At 40.7% G+C, this 17,361-nt stretch overlaps 1 protein-coding gene across 6 annotated transcripts in view; it reads left to right on the forward strand.

Annotated features, from left to right (window-relative positions):
• The window catches only part of COBL (cordon-bleu WH2 repeat protein), a 426,299-nt gene that overhangs the window by 296,011 nt on the left and 112,927 nt on the right, over positions 1-17,361 (forward strand). For all 6 annotated transcript variants that reach the window (XM_040353303.1, XM_040353300.1, XM_040353306.1 and 3 more), the window contains one exon: positions 13,485-13,602. In XM_040353303.1, the coding sequence (XP_040209237.1) occupies positions 13,485-13,602 (118 nt within the window). The remainder of the gene's footprint in view (positions 1-13,484; positions 13,603-17,361) is intronic.

The raw sequence follows: 17,361 nt of genomic DNA on the forward strand, positions 1-17,361 counted from the left end.
TACCTGTTTCTCATGGCTTTTTGGAAGACTTCACTCCAAATATGTTTAACTACTTGCCGACCATCCGCGGCAGTTATACAACGGCAGGTCGGCTCTGCTGCGCGAGATCACGTAGCTATACGTCGCCTCGCTATGCAGCCATTAGGGGCGCGTTCACGCCCCGTGCTCGCCCCTGGTCCCTACTCGTGCTCGGCGGTCGCGATCACCACTGGGCACCCGCGATCGTTCATTACAGAGCGAGAACCGGGAGCTGTGTGTGTGTAAACACACAGCTCCCGGTCCTGTCAGGGGGAGAAATGACTGTTCGCTGTTCATACAATGTATGAACAGCGATCTGTCATTTTCCCAAGTCAGTCCCACCCCCCCTTCAGTTAGAACACACCTAGGGAACATACTTAACCCCTTCCTCGCCCCCTAGTGTTAACCCCTTCCCTGCCAGTGTCATTTTTATAGTAATCAATGCATTTTTATAGCACTGATCGCTATAAAAATGCCAATGGTCCCAAAAATGTGTCAAAAGTGTCCGAAATGTCCGCCATAAGGTCGCAGTACCGATAAAAATCGCTGATCGCCGTCATTACTAGTAAAAAAAAAATATTAATAAAAATGCCATACAACTATGCCCTATTTTGTAGACGCTATGGGCCAGATTCTCGTACTGGCGGCGTAACTTTGTGCAGGCGTAACGTATCTGATTTACGTTACGCCTCCGCAACTTAGACGGGCAAGTGCTGTATTCTCAAAGCACTTGCTCCGTAAGTTGCTGCGGCGTAGCGTAAATAGGCCGGCTTAAGCCTGCCTAATTCAAATTGTGAAGAGGTGGCCGTGTGTTATGCAAAATAACCATGACCCTAAGTGATTGACGTTTTTCACTTACGGCGCATGCGCCGTCCGTGGAATCTTCCAGTGTGCTTTGCGTCAAAGTACGCCGCAAGGACGTATTGGTTTTGACGTGTACGTAAATGACGTCCAGCCCCATTCACAGACGACTTACGCAAACGACATAAAAATTTCAAATTTCGTCACGGGAACGACGGCCATACTTAACATTGGCTGCGCCTCATATAGCTGGGGCAACATTACGCCGGGAAAAGCCTAACGTAAACGGCGTATCTGTACTGCGTCGGCCGGGCGTACGTTCGTGAATTCGCGTATCTAGCTGATTTACATATTTCGACCCGTAAATCAGCTTACACGCCCCTAGCAGCCAGCGTAAAAATGCAGTTAAGCTCCGACGGCGTAACAGACTTACGCCGATGGGATAGAATAGAAATCTATGCGTAACTGATTCTAAAAATCAGGCGCATAGATACGATGGCTCGGATTCGGACTTACGACGGTGTACATGGTGCTACGCCGTCGTAAGTCCTCTGAGAATCCGGGCCTATAACTTTTGCGCAAACCAATCAATAAACGCTTATTGCGATTTTTTTACGAAAAATATGTAGAAGAATACGTATTGGCCTAAACTGAGGAAAAAAAATGTTTTTTTTTTCATATATTTTTGGGGATATTTATTACAGCAAAAAGTAAAAAATATTGCATTTTTTTTAAAAAATTGTTGCTCTATTTTTGTTTATAGCACAAAAAATAAAAACCGCAGAGGTGATTAAAAACCACTAAAAGAAAGCTCTATTTGTGGGGAAAAAATTACGCCAATTTTGTTTGGGAGTCACGTCGCAGGACCGCACAATTGTCAGTTAAAGCGACACATTCCCAAAATTGCAAAAAGTGGCCCGGTCATTGACCAGCAATATGGTCCGGGGCTGAAGTGGTTAAAACTGTAATTTGCCATTGGAACAATGTAACTGGCAGTTTACATGGCTATATATAAATTAATGCATATTAGCAACAGTCATTTATATTTTGATTTAATGAACAGTACGTTATATTCGTATTCTAATTAGGCATATGTTAAGGTAGTCCTAAACCAAATGATACAAAGTTTACTTTTTAAACCAGCAAAATATCTTTACAGTCCCCTTTTATACTGCTACTGCTTGTACCACATTTCCTGGGTCATTTTAGGTCACAGTCTTGTTCGTGTATCTATGATTGTGAGTTACAACTATATTTAGCAGCCACTAGATAAATTCTAATTTCATTATAGTTAAATTAAGTTCAGTATGTTACCTTCTTTTTAGCCTACTGTTTTATGCTTATCTGCCTGAAAACTATTATTTAAAGAAATGTTCGACAAAGTACGACACTGATTTGTTACCTTGCAATGATAATTTTTTTTATGGTTTTAATACATTTGCTACCAGGGTGAGGCACTTCCTGGGTTTCATGTGTTCTTATTACACCTAAGTTACATAGTTGGTAAGGTTGAAAAAATACTCTACTCTGGTCCATCCTGTTCAAGCTGAATGTGTGTGTATGTGTGTGTGCTTATGTCAGTACCATTTTCCTCATCCCTTGTGACAGTGCTGAAGACACACAGGATGAGGCTCCAAAGTATTGTGTCTGAGTGGAGATGACTGGGGTTTCAGTGTTCTCCGTGTTTGGTAATCCCGGATCAGGGTCTGGAGCTTGGAGACTTCAAAGAGATTTGGGTAGGGAAGAAGTCTCCATTCTTGTGTCCGGGTCTTACTGGAGACCTGCAGGGTCTGAGAGGGTGCAGGTGTGCAAACTCGATATAAGCAAGGCCTGGCCATAGCTCACAGTTCCCTTTAGGAGAGAGGTATGCTCCAGCCAGGAGACAGGGCTACTCCTTTTAGGGGAGGTGCTCTACACAGGAGACAGCACTCCAGGTTGGAGTAGAGATTGCTTACCCACAGGACTTAAGCACAGCACATGCTTCAAGAAATCGACTCCCACCAAACGTATCAGGAGTTTTCTGCAGGGAACAGAAATTGATATTAAATCTGAACTCTAGATAGATATAAAATAGGGTGACCAGACATCCCCAGTTTCAGGGGACAGTCCCCTGATTGAGGACACTGTCCCCGGACCAAGTCTGTCCCTGGTTTTGTCCCCAGATTGGATTTAATAGGGGGCAGGGGCAATTTCAAAGACAGTCAGTGCAGAATTAAAATAAAAAAGTTTGAATTAAACACTCCCGCTCTGCCGTGCCTACTAGCTTAGGGGGGTTGTATTTTTTTCATTATCTGTGCCCCTTTCTGATGATAATATGCTGGTCGGAGCGGAGGGAATATTTCTTCAGGTTCGCTCGCATGTTCTTCTGCCTTGGCTCAAATCCTGTCCAGCCCCCTGCCTATCTCCTTGCCATCCCTGGTGGAGTGATCTTTCTCCGCTTCCCATCCAGTAGGAACGGGGGCCTGGAGAGTAAGTCTTGAGGCTGTGAGGCGGGCGGCGACGGGTAGAGAGTCGCTGATTGTTGCCATTACTAGTAAAAAAAAAAAATATGTCCCCGGATTTCATTTAAAAAATCTGGTCACCTTAATATAAAAGCTCTAAATGAACTCAGCCCTGTATTTATTAGTATATCATGAAATACAGGTACTTAAATTTGACCTGGAATGAGCTATTTGCAGTCCTTGCACAGCAGGACTGGAATGTTGGAGAAAGAAATCAGTCAATGTGCTGGCAAAAGGCATGCTGATAGGAAGCAAAAGTAGAGTGATTAGAATGAGCTCATCACTGTGCTTCTTCTCCTTTCACTGTCCAGTCATTGGCTGGGGTGGATCCAAGAAGTGGCTTCAAGGATGCTGGCCAATAGTCTGAGAGCATCTGATGGCAAAAATAAATACTGCAGGAAAATCCCTGGATTGGATTGATATTGCAGCAAAATCTGGTTTTGATGTCCTAGCTTTTAATAGACTATTTATTTTATCTTATTTTTGGCTGGAGTTCTCATTCAAGTTACATGAAGTGAATTTTCTGCCTTTAGTACATTCACAGTCTTTATAACAATGACACTTAACTGGTTAAGAAAAAGGAAAGAGGGAACAAACCTCTGGACTTTAAGGTGTCAAATCAAATAATTACAAAATAGATACAATTTTTTTTTATTACAATAATAAAACATACCTTTTGTTATAATTTATTCTATTAAAGGCATATACAGACACTACCACTTGACACGTTTCGCTATTAAAGCTTCTTCAGGAGATTCAGGTGTGTTGTATTAAATGCTATAGATAACAAAGAAAACAAGAATACGTTTCATGCTATTTTAGACAGATTGTTGAATCTACCATATCTATTGTTGGCATATAATTATTATGCATATTTTTACAAATTAAATCAATATTATCACAATACAATTTATGAATTCAATACAAACACATGAGCCTACCCGAACTGATTGGAATCAGATTTGATGGAGTTGAACAGACAATGTCCTCTATAATTTCAAAAAGCGCCTTACTGGTTCACCTTATAGTGGCCACAAAAGGAAGAGGAATATAAAGTATATTTCCTATTTAGAAACATAATATTTAATATAAAAATACTGCATAAGGGAATTTATTGACTTTTATATTTATTGATCGACTCTTATTACTCTTAAGTAATGTTAAGGTAATTACCATTTTTGCAGTATTATTTTTGATAAGCAGTGATATATTCCTTTATATTCATAAATATAAAAATCAATAAATCCCTGTATGCAGTATTTTGTATATTAAATATTATTTTTCTAAATAGGAAATATACTTTATATTCCTCTTCCTCCTGGGAAAGGGATCTAGGGGTGACATTCTCTGACCCACAAAAGGAATGCATACTTCTTTTCGCACACAAATCATCGCTGTGTAGCAGATACCAGGAAACCACATGCAAGTTAATGACACATTGGTATAGAACCCCATCAGTCCTTACCAAGTCGTTTCCTTGGCGATGTGGCTCATCTGAAGGCACTCTCTTACACATTTTCTGGAAGTGTCCTAAACTCTGCACTTTCTGGCAACCTGTGCTACGACTTATCCACAAATTTACAGACATTTACCTCCATGATAACCCAGCTGCAGTACTACTTAATCTCACGCCACTATCAAAGAGGAGGTAACACAAATCTCTGCTTAAGCACCTGCTAAACGCAGCTCGAGCTTGCATCCGCAGTATGTGGAAACAACAATCTGCCCCGACAGTTACACAATGGTTCACAAGGGTGAATGATATTGAGCAACTGGAAGACCTTACTTCGCCCCTCCCTGACAAAACCGAGGAGCCTAAGAGCAGATGGTTTTATTGGAGTCTCTTTCGCTTCTCTGGGGAATACCTGAAATACGTCTAATACAAACAATGATTAGGCCTGTGATCTTCACTAAGTCATGATTTTGACATACTTTTTTCCCCACTTCGCCCCTCTTCTTTCATTTTTCTGTTCTTTCTCTATACTTTATTAACAGAAAAACTTTTGGATATGCTCAGTTTAAAACACTTATAGCCCTATCTGACTTTGATACATCTAGATAACTTGATTATTGGCGTTTCCGAGATGCAGGTTTCTATTTTGCAGCATTTCCTATACACCCAGAGACCCTACTGTTTACTCTAAACTGTAAATCTGCAAATGTTTCAACTGTCATGCAGCGTACTCACGATTTTTTTTCGGCATGAAAAAAAAGTTGTTTTTAAAAAATGTCATTTAAAATGATCGTGTGTGGGCTTCACATCATTTTTCAGGTTCTGAAAAACGTCAAAAAATGGCAAAAAAATTTGAACATGCTGCATTTTTTAACGTTGTTTTAAACAATGTCATTTTTCAGGTTGTAAAAAATGATCGTGTGTGGGCTAAAACGACATGAAAAACCCGCGCATGCTCAGAAGCAATTTATGAGATGGGAGCGCTCGTTCTAGTAAAACTACCGTTCATAATGGAGTAAGCACATTTATCACGCTGTAACAGACAGAAAAGCGCGAATCGTCTTTTACTAACACGGAATCAGCTAAAGCAGCCCCAAGGGTGGCGTCATCCGTATGGAACTTCCCCTTTATAGTGCCATCGTACGTGTTGTACGTCACCGCGCTTTGCTAGAGCATTTTTAAAAAACGAGGGTGTGTGGGCAACGTCGTTTTAATGATGAAGTTGGAAATACGTCGTTTTTTATACATGCCGAAAAACACAGTTTTTTTTTCATGCCGAAAAATGATCGTATGTACGCGGCATTAGACTTGTTTATATAGCTATTTATTCTTGTGTTACTGATGCAAATCCTTTAAGTAATAATATAAAAAAAATAGAACAAATAATAACAATAAGAAAGTAATTTTTTATCATGTTTTTTATTGTAATAAAAATATGAAATTGTATCTATTTTATAATTATTTGATTTGACAACTTAAAGGGGTTGTAAAGGTAAAAAAATGTTTCCCTAAATAGCTTCCTTTACCTTAGTGCAGTCCTCCTTCACTTACCTCTTGAGGGGGGAGGGGGCGAACAGGAGTGTCAGAACACCCACTTACACACAGTTCCTTTCTCTACCTGCAAAGTAGAGAGTGTCCTGACTTGCCTGCTCGCCCCCTCCCCCCTTAATAGGCTTTCTCCACTCCAGGGAGAAAGCCTTGCATTACTGTGTGTAGTTACAGACAGAAGAACAGGAAGTGAGGATTTCTCAGAAGAAATAAGGACATTTAAAAGCAAAATCGAAGGATGAGGTAAGTGAAGGAGGACTGCACTAAGGTAAAGGAAGCTATTTAGGGAAAAAAATACCTTTACAACCCCTTTAAAAGTCCAAAGGTTTGTTCCCTCTTCCCTTCTTCCTTACGATAATACTGGGATGTGGTGTCTGTTCTGATCTCTTTGCCCTATCTTCCTATAAAACCACATAACTGGTTGTTTTCATTTGGAATAACCAGCTTTTAAAAAACAAAAATGTTTACTATCAGTAGACCCCTTCTTCACTCGGCAAGGCGATCTGCCCACGACTTTAGAGGCGACTTGCAAAATTACTTCTGTATTGAAGTCAATGCAAGTCGCCCTGAAGTCGTCCCAAAGTAGTACGGGAACCTTTCTCTAAGTCGGAGCGACTTGAGTCTCTCCTATTAGAACGATTCCATTGTACAGAACAGAGCGCGACTTGTCAGGCGGCTAAGTTGCTTGACGAGTCGAGCCTGTGTGAACCGGCTCTCATTTTTGGATGTGCAGTTTTTATATGTTCTATGTTCTGCACTTGGGGAACCTTAAAATCATGTTGTGTTTCTTCAGCATATGCCTGCAAAGGTCAAGTATGGGTTAAAAACACACCCATTGGAATTAACTTTGTAGTACATGACAATTAAAGGTGGATTTATTATTTTAAAATTTATTTTCTTTAGACAATTACAGTTGCCTGACCTGGTTTTGCTTTTTTTGTTTTGTGGGAAAACCTGTAAAGCAAGAAAGACAATTAAAATATAAATTTTCTTTGGCTTTGTACTATTAAAATACACTCAGAGTGTTTCCTTGGGCCTTTACAGGACTGAAAAGTTAGCCCATAAGTAATTCTATTCTATGTGAGGTTTAAGTCTGGGGTTTTTCAAGGCCAGGGTGAAAACATATTCATTTCAGTTTTTGTTTTGACTGCATGCATAAGATGTTATCAGGTTGCAGCCAGCTACTGAAAGAGTCTATGCCTTCCACAGGCTGTGAATCATGAAGTTGTTGTGGATAGACATAAAGCCAGTCAATTTTAGAACCCCTGTTACTTTTTTGCTGTAGAGCAAAAGCAGTGTCACTGAAGATCCTATTTAGGCCACAGTACTAAGAGATTTAAGGATGTAGAAATTCCTGTGATGGTTTTTGCACTAGTTGATCTGTATGTATTCAACGTCTACTTCATTAGGTACCTGCTTGGCCTCCATTAGTTTACAAAGCTGCCTAAATCTGTGCATGGATTAAAATGGTTATGTACCAGGGTGGCCTACCTGGATTGCAGCCTGCCTTTTTTGTTTGTAAGATGTGATTTTTTTTTACAACTGAAGGAGCCGAAGGAGCCGCTGGTTGATTTGGGATCGGTGTATTAAGTTACCAAATTATTCTGTCTAGTGGTGATGCTTGTGAGTGTGGATAAAAGAACAAGTGTCCAGCAGGTAGCGTGAGTTTTTAATGCTTTATTCCAGGGCCAACAAGGCCAACATCAACATGACACACAGTAGAGCAAACGGTTGATGAGTAGGAAGGACTTGTAGCATCAGGCCTTGGATATCAAAAACATAGAGAGCAAGCCTGCTCTCGGCACAGACCATTCAAACGCTGCCACCCTCGCCAGGGTGGGTAAGTGCCCTTTGGACAGGCAATTAACTTGGATCTGGCAGCCAAAGGGTCGCTCGCAATAATCAGATCACTGGGACGAAACAATGCCTCTGCCACAGGCGTAGTAAATTTTCTTGGTATAATTGAAGTGTAAAGCCCCATACACACTATCAGTTTTCCTGCAGGTTTTCTCTTCAGGTTTACCAAAACCATGTGGTGCAAGGGCCTGCCTGATTGCATACAAATTGAAACTCTTGAGGTTTGACCTCATATTACATGGTTTTGGTAAACCTGAAGAGAAAACCTGCAGGAAAACTGATAGTGTGTATGGGACTTAAGGATAACGAATCCTCCCAGTAAGTTTTGTTCTAAAGGATCACCCACTGACAGCAAAAGAAAAATACCTGTCATGTAGCGCGGTGATCGGATCCCCGGTGGTTCGTCCAGGCCTCCCTGACAACCTCTGCACTTAGGTTCTCCCGAGCCAATCCCCCACCGTTCAGCCTCCAGCTTAGGACCTGGAACCCAGCAAGCCGCTGGGGTCCTTTTCTTCATCAACAGAAGGCTCCGCGAGGTGCACAGCCTCAACCCGTCCGGCCATGAGGATGGGGCCCGCGGATGCGCGCACCCTATAGGTGGATGCCGCACCTGGAACTCGGGCCCCGCAGTCTACACAAAAAATGGCCGGTGCTCCAGATATACCCCCCCCCGCCAGCATGCCCAAAGAGGGAAACTCCTCTGATTGGCTGCTGGGGAAGGATGGTTCTGTCAGAAACCCTATAGCGCCAGCTGTCGCCCAGGGGTGGAAGCTCACCCCTGGACACACAGACTGACCCAAGAGGCAGTTCTGAACTGGCACCAGCACAAACTAACAATTAGTGAATGGGAGCAAGTGAAATCTCCCATTCCCCACTAACTTTAGCGTAACGCCCCACTAACTAAAAGGGGGGGCCCTACACAACATTTTTCTTTTCATTGGTTAAGGTTAATTATGATTATTTCAAACTTTCAATCTTGTGCGGAAAAAAGTTTCATTTTTTTTTTTAAGCAGCTACTTTATTGTATCACAGTTTGCATTGATGAAAGCCATTGGTAATGTATTTCATATGATTACCAAAAGCCATAGATAGGGTAAGTCTGGCAATAGGGCATTTTTATGCAGACAATTTTTTATATAATTTCTAGATCAATTATAAAAAATGGACATTGATAATAATGATGGTTAAACACAGGGTACACATTGTAGACAGACTGAAAAATGTAGCTGACATTTAAAAAAATATTTTAGTGAATTTCTTTCTCCAGGTACTTTGTATTGGCCTCATTCACACCATTTGTGCATAAAAACTGATGGAGAAAATGTGCAGATTTGACTTGCATAGAATAATTTTGGTTTATTCCAACCTTGTTCAGAGACCTGCATTTTTCTGTTTTTGCAAGGACACAAAGAAAACAGTTGTTTTCTATGTGCCCTGTTCACACCACATTACTATTGTCATGTATGTAGCGGTACCCCCGTAGGGGCTGTTGAGTGTAGTAGTCTGTCACCCTGCCCAACCAGGCACACACTTTTCAAGCATCCAGAGACATGAAAGCAGTCATTGCATTTATTTATTTATTTATTTTATTTAGGGGAATCCCTGTGGCTACTGCTCCCAGTACCACCACTTATTCAGGCACTGTCAGCCCTCCTGGCTGCAGTTGCCCCTTTCCACTGCCCATGCCACCACAATCCTCCAGACTGGTTCTGCACCCATCCCAGACTGCTGCATCTCAGTCCTCTCAGGCGTGCCTCCCAGTCATCCTGACTGTACTCACCAACCCCCTTGGCTGCCTCTATGGAACTCCTGCAGACTTGCCAGCAGTGTTCTCCCGCTGTCCTCTCTTGCTCCTCCTGTGCCTCCTGGTCAGGACACCTCTGTGGGTTGTAAGAGGGTCCCGAACTCAGGCCCAGGCCCAAGGTCCCCACCCCCCTACCTCCAGACTAAGGAGCTCAAAGGCGACAGCCGAACACTCCATCTCCATCTTCTATATGGTCAACTCCTCCTCGACTGGGTTGTGCCTGGGCATTTATGCAGGCCTGCCCCCTGCCAATCCAGATTGGGGATTAGTCAGGGCTCCTCAAAACACCCCAGGCAGCTCCACCTTTGCTCTCTACCTCTCATTGCAGAAAACACCAGAACATTCTGGAAAGAAGTGGCAGGTCCTGGTGATGCTACCTGTGAGTCACCCAGCAGTACTCTGAGCCACTCCCAGCCCAGAGCAGAACACACCCTGGCTTGGATGCCAGCCAAGCCTGGAAATTTACCTACTCTCACAAACATGTACTATTCTTCTAGCATCTAGAGGGTGCTACATGTAAATTTTATATATGAAAAACTTTGCAACATAAAAGTCTCTGCAAGGGCACAAAGAAACACATGTTTCATGGATTGCAGTAAGGTTGCCTACCTTCTTTACAACTGTTTTAGCAGATTGACACTACAAGTATAATATATTACACTATTTCTTGAAGCATGTGCTGTGCTTAATGATTGTTAAAATGTGGCAAAAGTAAATGGTAGCTTTGTCGTCAACAGGAGCACTGTCATTGACTTAACTCTTAACTTCACTTAAAATAAATCTAAAACTAAACACTAGGGATGAGCTTTGTGTTTGAGTCGAACCCATGTTCGACTCGAACATCGTATGTTCGACCGTTCGTCGAATTACGAACGTTACGGGCCATTCGCGCCAAATTTGAGTGGCACGTCACGGCCCATATCTCACTGCGGCAGTATTCAGTATGCAGGAAATTGGACTGTTCTCTTTGCAAGGAAAGTTAGAAACATAGATACATTGAAAGGCTGTATTAAAATGACAGGAACAAGAACCGGTAATCAGTGGGCACTGTTAAAGTCTACCATCCTGGAGATAACTAGATTATATGTCAGGCAAGTAAATTTCTTCTGAGAAATACTCACTTCTTGTTCTTCTGTCTGTAACTACACACGTAAAGCAATGCTTTCTCCGTGGTGTGGAGAAAGCCTCTTGAGGTGGGAGGGGGCGAGCAGGCAAGTCAGGACACTCTCTACTTTGCAGGTAGAGAAAGGAGCTGTGTGTTAGTGGGCGTCCTGAAACTCCTGCTCGCCCCTCCCCCCTCAATAGGCTTTCTCCACACCAGGAAGAAGGCCTCGCATTACGGTGTGTAGTTACAGACAGAAGAACAGGAAGTGAGGATTTCTCAGAAGAAATAAGACCATTTAAAAGCAAAATCAAAGGATGAGGTAAGTGAAGGAGGACTGCACTAAGGTAAAGGAAGCTATTTAGGGGGGGGGGGATCCTTTAAGACCCCTTTAATAAGAATAAACGGAAGAAAATATGGTTCACTAAAAGATGTAATTAGGATAGAAAAGAAACAAAATCAGCAAATAGAACATTCAAGAAAACACGGGGTTGTAGAATATACAAAAAGACAAAAGGAGGCCAAACACATTATCAGTGCTGCCAAAGCACAGAAAGGGTATGTAATCGCTAAATTGCTATCTGCCCTCACACTGAAGTGCTCATTGCTGGCATAGTTGTGTAGTAGTAGCAGCCACATCTTTAGCATAGGTTTTCTCACATACACTTATATTGCAGAGGATGTGTCAGACCAATTCTTTTACTGATTACCGAGAGCACTGGGTCCAACTCTGGTACCTATTAGTCATATTTAGACATCCTGCACAAATTCTGTAATAGGAAGGTAGAAGTAAGACTGAATATGGAGGTTGTTAGTGCTAAATCTGACTGCATATCTATTTCTGTGTCTCCTGTGGGTCTTTAATGTTTCAGTTTTTATTCCAGCCAGGAACCTAATATATACCTGTTTGTAATTTAGTAAAGCAATTCCAAAACACACCTACTGTCAATTACTTGCTGTATATCACACACAGAAGGCCTGATGCATTAGAGTATACATTTCTCTTCATAAGTCACTGATCTCATACAAGTATGCAGCAAGTGAAGACTAAAGTACTCATCGGCATACTTGTTCAGAATCAGTAACTGTTAAGACAATCTGAGAATGGCAGCCAGTTTACAGAGAGAGGTCAGCAATCGCAACCTATATATTTTTTCTGGTAGCGGGATTCCATCATAAAACGAATAAAATATGGGTTTTGGTAGCAATGTATTGATGTTAAAGTAAACTTGCCATCCCAACTTAAAACTTAAGCTTGCTGACCAACAAAAATAAGGAGATGGGAGCACTGTTTTTAATACTAGTACAGTATAATAAAATATTAATTTTCCATTGATACTAAAGATATGTTCAGAATAAGTATCATGGCTTTGTTCTGCTTGCTGCCACAATAGTTATACCAAGCAAAAAAAAAAAAAAAAGATACACTTCAGTTTTCCAATAGGAAAGGTTGTTGGGGCATATAGACCGAGCAGGACCTTTTCCTGTCACCCTAATATTAATGCTGACCCTATTATGAAGAGATCCCAACACTAGCCCTGCTTATTCCCAGTATGTATACAGTAACACTATACACTGAGGATGAAGATGATAATGATGAATACTGTAATACCAGATTCTCATGGAGTTTAATACTCCAATGTTCCTGTGTCTGAGTATCCCCTGTCCTGTAATCAGCTCTAGTGCACTTTGAAAATAACAGTAACTACTCTGTTGTGCTTTCTGTATTGATGAGTGTGCATAATGGAAAAAGAAAAAAAAAAAGCTATTGATTAGCTGCTGTAAGAGGATGACATTTCAGAGAATCTAAATGGACCATATTCTAGCTTGCTGAACATAAAAATACTGTATGTATGGAATTGAAATTGCAGATACCTCCTTAAGTTAATCACCAAAAGTTTATGATTTTTGCTTCCAACATATCTTGATCAGGGCAAATTGATTAGCTCAGCATTGCTTGTTGTGAGTAACTCTGTCAGAAGATTTAAAATGGCAGATTCAGCAGAGAGGAGTCACAAGGCATTCTTTAGAACTGAACACACATCCATCTTCTGCTGCTGATAATTGCAGCTGTGGATAGATATAACCCGTGCCATGAAGATTTGTCTCATTTGTAGCAACTGGGATATTGTCTGAAAAGAATAATTGATAGATATAGATAAACAGATGATTTTTTGGAGTCTTTTTGTTTCTTTCTAAATGATCAGAAACTAACATATACAGTGTGGCCATCTTTAGTATAAATGTCAATGTTGTTAAGCTCAGTCTTCTTTGTGATACAGCCTTCATATATTATTTATAGGCGTTTGTAAAAGTTTAATACATATTACAAAACTGTACTACTTTACGTTCGTGCTTTGTTTTATTGTGTTCATTTAAAATTGCTTTGCTGTATTTCAGCTTTATGCCACAGTTCATAAGGAACAGCAGACAAAGAAAAGAAGAGCTCCACCGCCACCAACTCCTCAAATGCCAAATGAAAAGAGTGAAGATCTGGAGAAAAGGAAAAGCTCGATGAGTGAGTATTGCTGCATAAGGACATTAGCATGCATTAACAAGGTATATGCCTGCTGCAATTATGTACTGCAGTTCCCATTTTGTCCACTGATACAATTTTGATTACAAAAACACAACTTTTCTTTTGGTTGAACCCTAAACTACTTACATATTTATAGCTTCCAAAAAAAAAAGAATCAGACAATCAGTTATAAAGTGTTTGACTTAAAGTGATCCTAAATCCAATTTTTTTTTAATTTGATTTTTTTTTGTTTTTATACTTACCTGCTCTGAACAACGATATTGCACAGAGCCGGTTCTTTACCTCTTCTTTGGCTGTCCACTACTAGCGTTGTCAACTCCTTTATCCAGCGGGTGCCCCCATAGCATGCCATGTGCTAAGGGGGCACTGCTGTGGGTGCGTTCCCAAGTTGGGCTGTGTGCATTCGTAGACACACATATTGAACCCAGCCTGAAGGTTATTTTATAAAGATTAACAAAATAGCTGGCTTTTGCTTATTATCACATTGAAAAGTCCAACCTGTGGTGGGCAATTTTTTAAATAATAAGTGGTTTAATAATAGGAAAAGTATGCTGTATTGGTGGTGTTATACTGCAGCGGAATTCAAACATATAGGGACTCAAGCACCAGCATGCTTCCACAAAGAAAGAAATCTTCCTGCTTCATTTAAAATACCCTTATTAAAATTTAAGTTAAAGTTGAATTCTGGGTTAAGCAAGTATTGCTTAAATTAGGGTTGTCCCGATACCGAGCATTTGTGCGAGTACTTGTACTCACACAAATGCTCCCGATGCCAGATCCGATACCTGGAGAGGGCAGAGCGGAGATCAGTCTGGCGGTAGTGAATCAGAGTAGAGTTGGTAAGCTGGCCAGGGCAGGGGTGCAGGGCGCCTCCGCATATTCCGGTAACCGTTGTCACATTCATTACAGGAAGTGATGTTTTGTGTCTCCGTCGGAAGGGTAAACATCACGGCGGCCATCTTGGTACACCCTGCACTCAGCTGCAGTAAGCCAGCAGTGGACATCTTGTTACACCCAGCCCATATAGTACGGGCTGGGTGTAATAAGATGTCCGCTGCTGGCTTACTACAGCCAACTGCAAGGTGTACCAATATAGGCATCGCAGCACATACTTACTAGAAGTTAAATGACATGAATGATTAGAGGAAAGGAAAGATTTTGCAACTCTGCATAGAAACCAATCAGCCTCCAAGTTTTATTGCCAAAGCTTCATGCAACAAGCTGAAATTAGAAGTTGATTGGTTACTATGCACAGCTGCACCAGATTCTGAATGCAGCAGTTTTAGTAAATCCCATTCACTGCTATCATAGGCAACTTTTACACATTATTAATAATTTTATAACTTATACTGCTGAATTTCCCAGCATATACTGTACAGTAAAACACCAACACCCAGTTGCATTATTAAGTTAGGGTAACATACACTTTAATGTTTCCTATATTATAACTATTATATATTAATCTATTACTACGATTAAGTTGTATTATAAGTATTAAACTACTATGCCTTTAATTTAAAAACTGTCTATGTTTATATTTTTATGTATAAATGTCTGCTGCAATTAGTGTACTAATGGGAACTGCAAATGTAATTCCAGCCATGTGAGATGTAAAAAGCAGTTATCACTTGTCCTATAATGGAGCAGAATGGCAATTGTATGCTTTTCTCAGGCCTGAATATTGCATTCTGCATAATTATGTTGTTATTCTGGTAACAGTGCACCACTCAATTTCTCAGGATATGAAATATTTGAACATTTGCAGAGAGCTGCAGTGATATAGCCTTCAATTTGCCAAGATACAATCAGATACATGGTGTTTGTAGAAGGATTTTGTGCTGTAGAGTATGGGAAATGTTATTGCAGAAAAGATGGCTGGATCTAACTTCAAGGCAATACAATTATAAGCAGCAGCTAAATATCCTTTAAAATGTAGTACTAAAGAGGCTTATTTTAGTACAAAAAATATGTCTTCTGCTTTCAGCATATTGGCCGATAGATTTTTCATTGTCTCTTAGTAAGACTGAGCTCCAATGCACACACTAGATGCTGGACAAAAAGTGTCCGTCGTGCATTCTAACAGTGGTATAAAATGCTCCTAATTCATATACCTGTAGAACTTGTAATTAGAATTTGGCTCATGCTGCACCACTTTTAGAATGCATGTGAGGCACTTTAATAAAATCTGAGGCAGTTTTTCTCTCTGTCCACCAAAAGAGAGTTGATCTTAATTAGCTCCACTTTTGCATTTGGTACATTTAATGCGACCCAATGTAAGAGTGGCACATTTAATACGACACAATGTAAAAGTGGTGCATTTTAGAAGTACCTGAATTTGGTGCATGAGACACTGTCAGAAACAAAGTATCGCAAATGTTTCATGAATTTGGGGCAATAGATTAACAAGAGGGATTAAAGGCTAGGTTTACCTTTTGAACATGTTACACCCTTGTTTAGGGTGTAACATGTTCTAGCTCCTTTCCCCCCTCTCTCCCTAACCAGCTTTCTTTGGGATAGGGAGTGCCCCATCCTGCAGCCTCTGTCAAAATTAAAATGAGAGCGGCTGTGCTATGTTCTGCCTGCATAGCCATGTCATTTATTTACAGCAATCTGTGAATGAATAAACTGCAAGTCCCATCTGTCACTGCAACAGACAGACTTGTAGTTCTCAATGGACTACAAGCTTGCTGAGTAGCGCGCTCTCAGTCCATTGAATTTCCCTCTGGCTTTCCAACTTTAAAAAAGTGGGTTCTGAGGTACAGGCAGAAATCTAGTGGGAGAGTGTGCAGGAGCCTGTCATTGCACCTGCAATCCTCTGATCATGAGTGCAATGCTTTTCAGGCTCCTGTAGGAAACTAATAAATGCACATTTTTTCTTCAAAAATATGTGCATTTATTATTTTTACTTAAGAAGTGAACTTTTCTTTAAGGCCAGAAAAGTGGTGCAGCAGCTTTATTGAATTCCCCCATTGTTTGTTCACTTAGGCTTCAGTCTTGTTGGAGGACAGTTGAGCATTCTGAGTAGTAAGCTGGAACCCAGAGTAGATTTTGGCATTTATAGTACAATTAGTCCATTTAGTGATATAACATAGAATGAATCCTTCAAATCCAGTAATACACTTTCAGATTTGCCTAGAGATTGAAATAAAATACAAATGCAGTTGTAATTTAGTGTGTATAGATGCCTCTGCAATACTTCACAAATATTTTCCATTGTGCTCTGATCACAAAATAAATCAGCAAAAAACACGAATTCAGTTTAAATTGTGTTTATCCTTGATAAAAACAACTATATGTGTTAAAACAAATGTTACTTTAACAATTAGAAATATGTTTTTAGTTATTATGTAATGCATATTCCTTAAAGAGGCACTCAGGTTAAATAAAAAAAAACAACCCCCGATTTATGTATTTATGAAAAGAGTTATTAAATAAGCACATAACCGCTGATTGCTCCGCTCTCAGGTGGAGATCAGTGACCGCGAATCACCGGTGTCCACTCTCTTCCTCCAGTGTTCACTGGGGAACCGGTCTGAAGAGGGGCGGGTGCATTTGGCTTCGGCTCTCAGCTGTGCTCTGAAAGCTGGAGCCAGCTATCAGTCAGCTGAGTGGCTCCTGACACTGATTGTACTCCTGTGACCCAGAAGAGAAGTACGACCAAAAAAGCTTTGGCCATACTTCTCTTTTAACAGTATGGTGATGCTTATTCATAGTCCATTGAGAAGGCAGGTAGCACAA

Source organism: Rana temporaria, chromosome 5 (assembly GCF_905171775.1).
Source record: "Rana temporaria chromosome 5, aRanTem1.1, whole genome shotgun sequence".
Taxonomy (NCBI): Eukaryota; Metazoa; Chordata; class Amphibia; order Anura; family Ranidae; genus Rana; species Rana temporaria.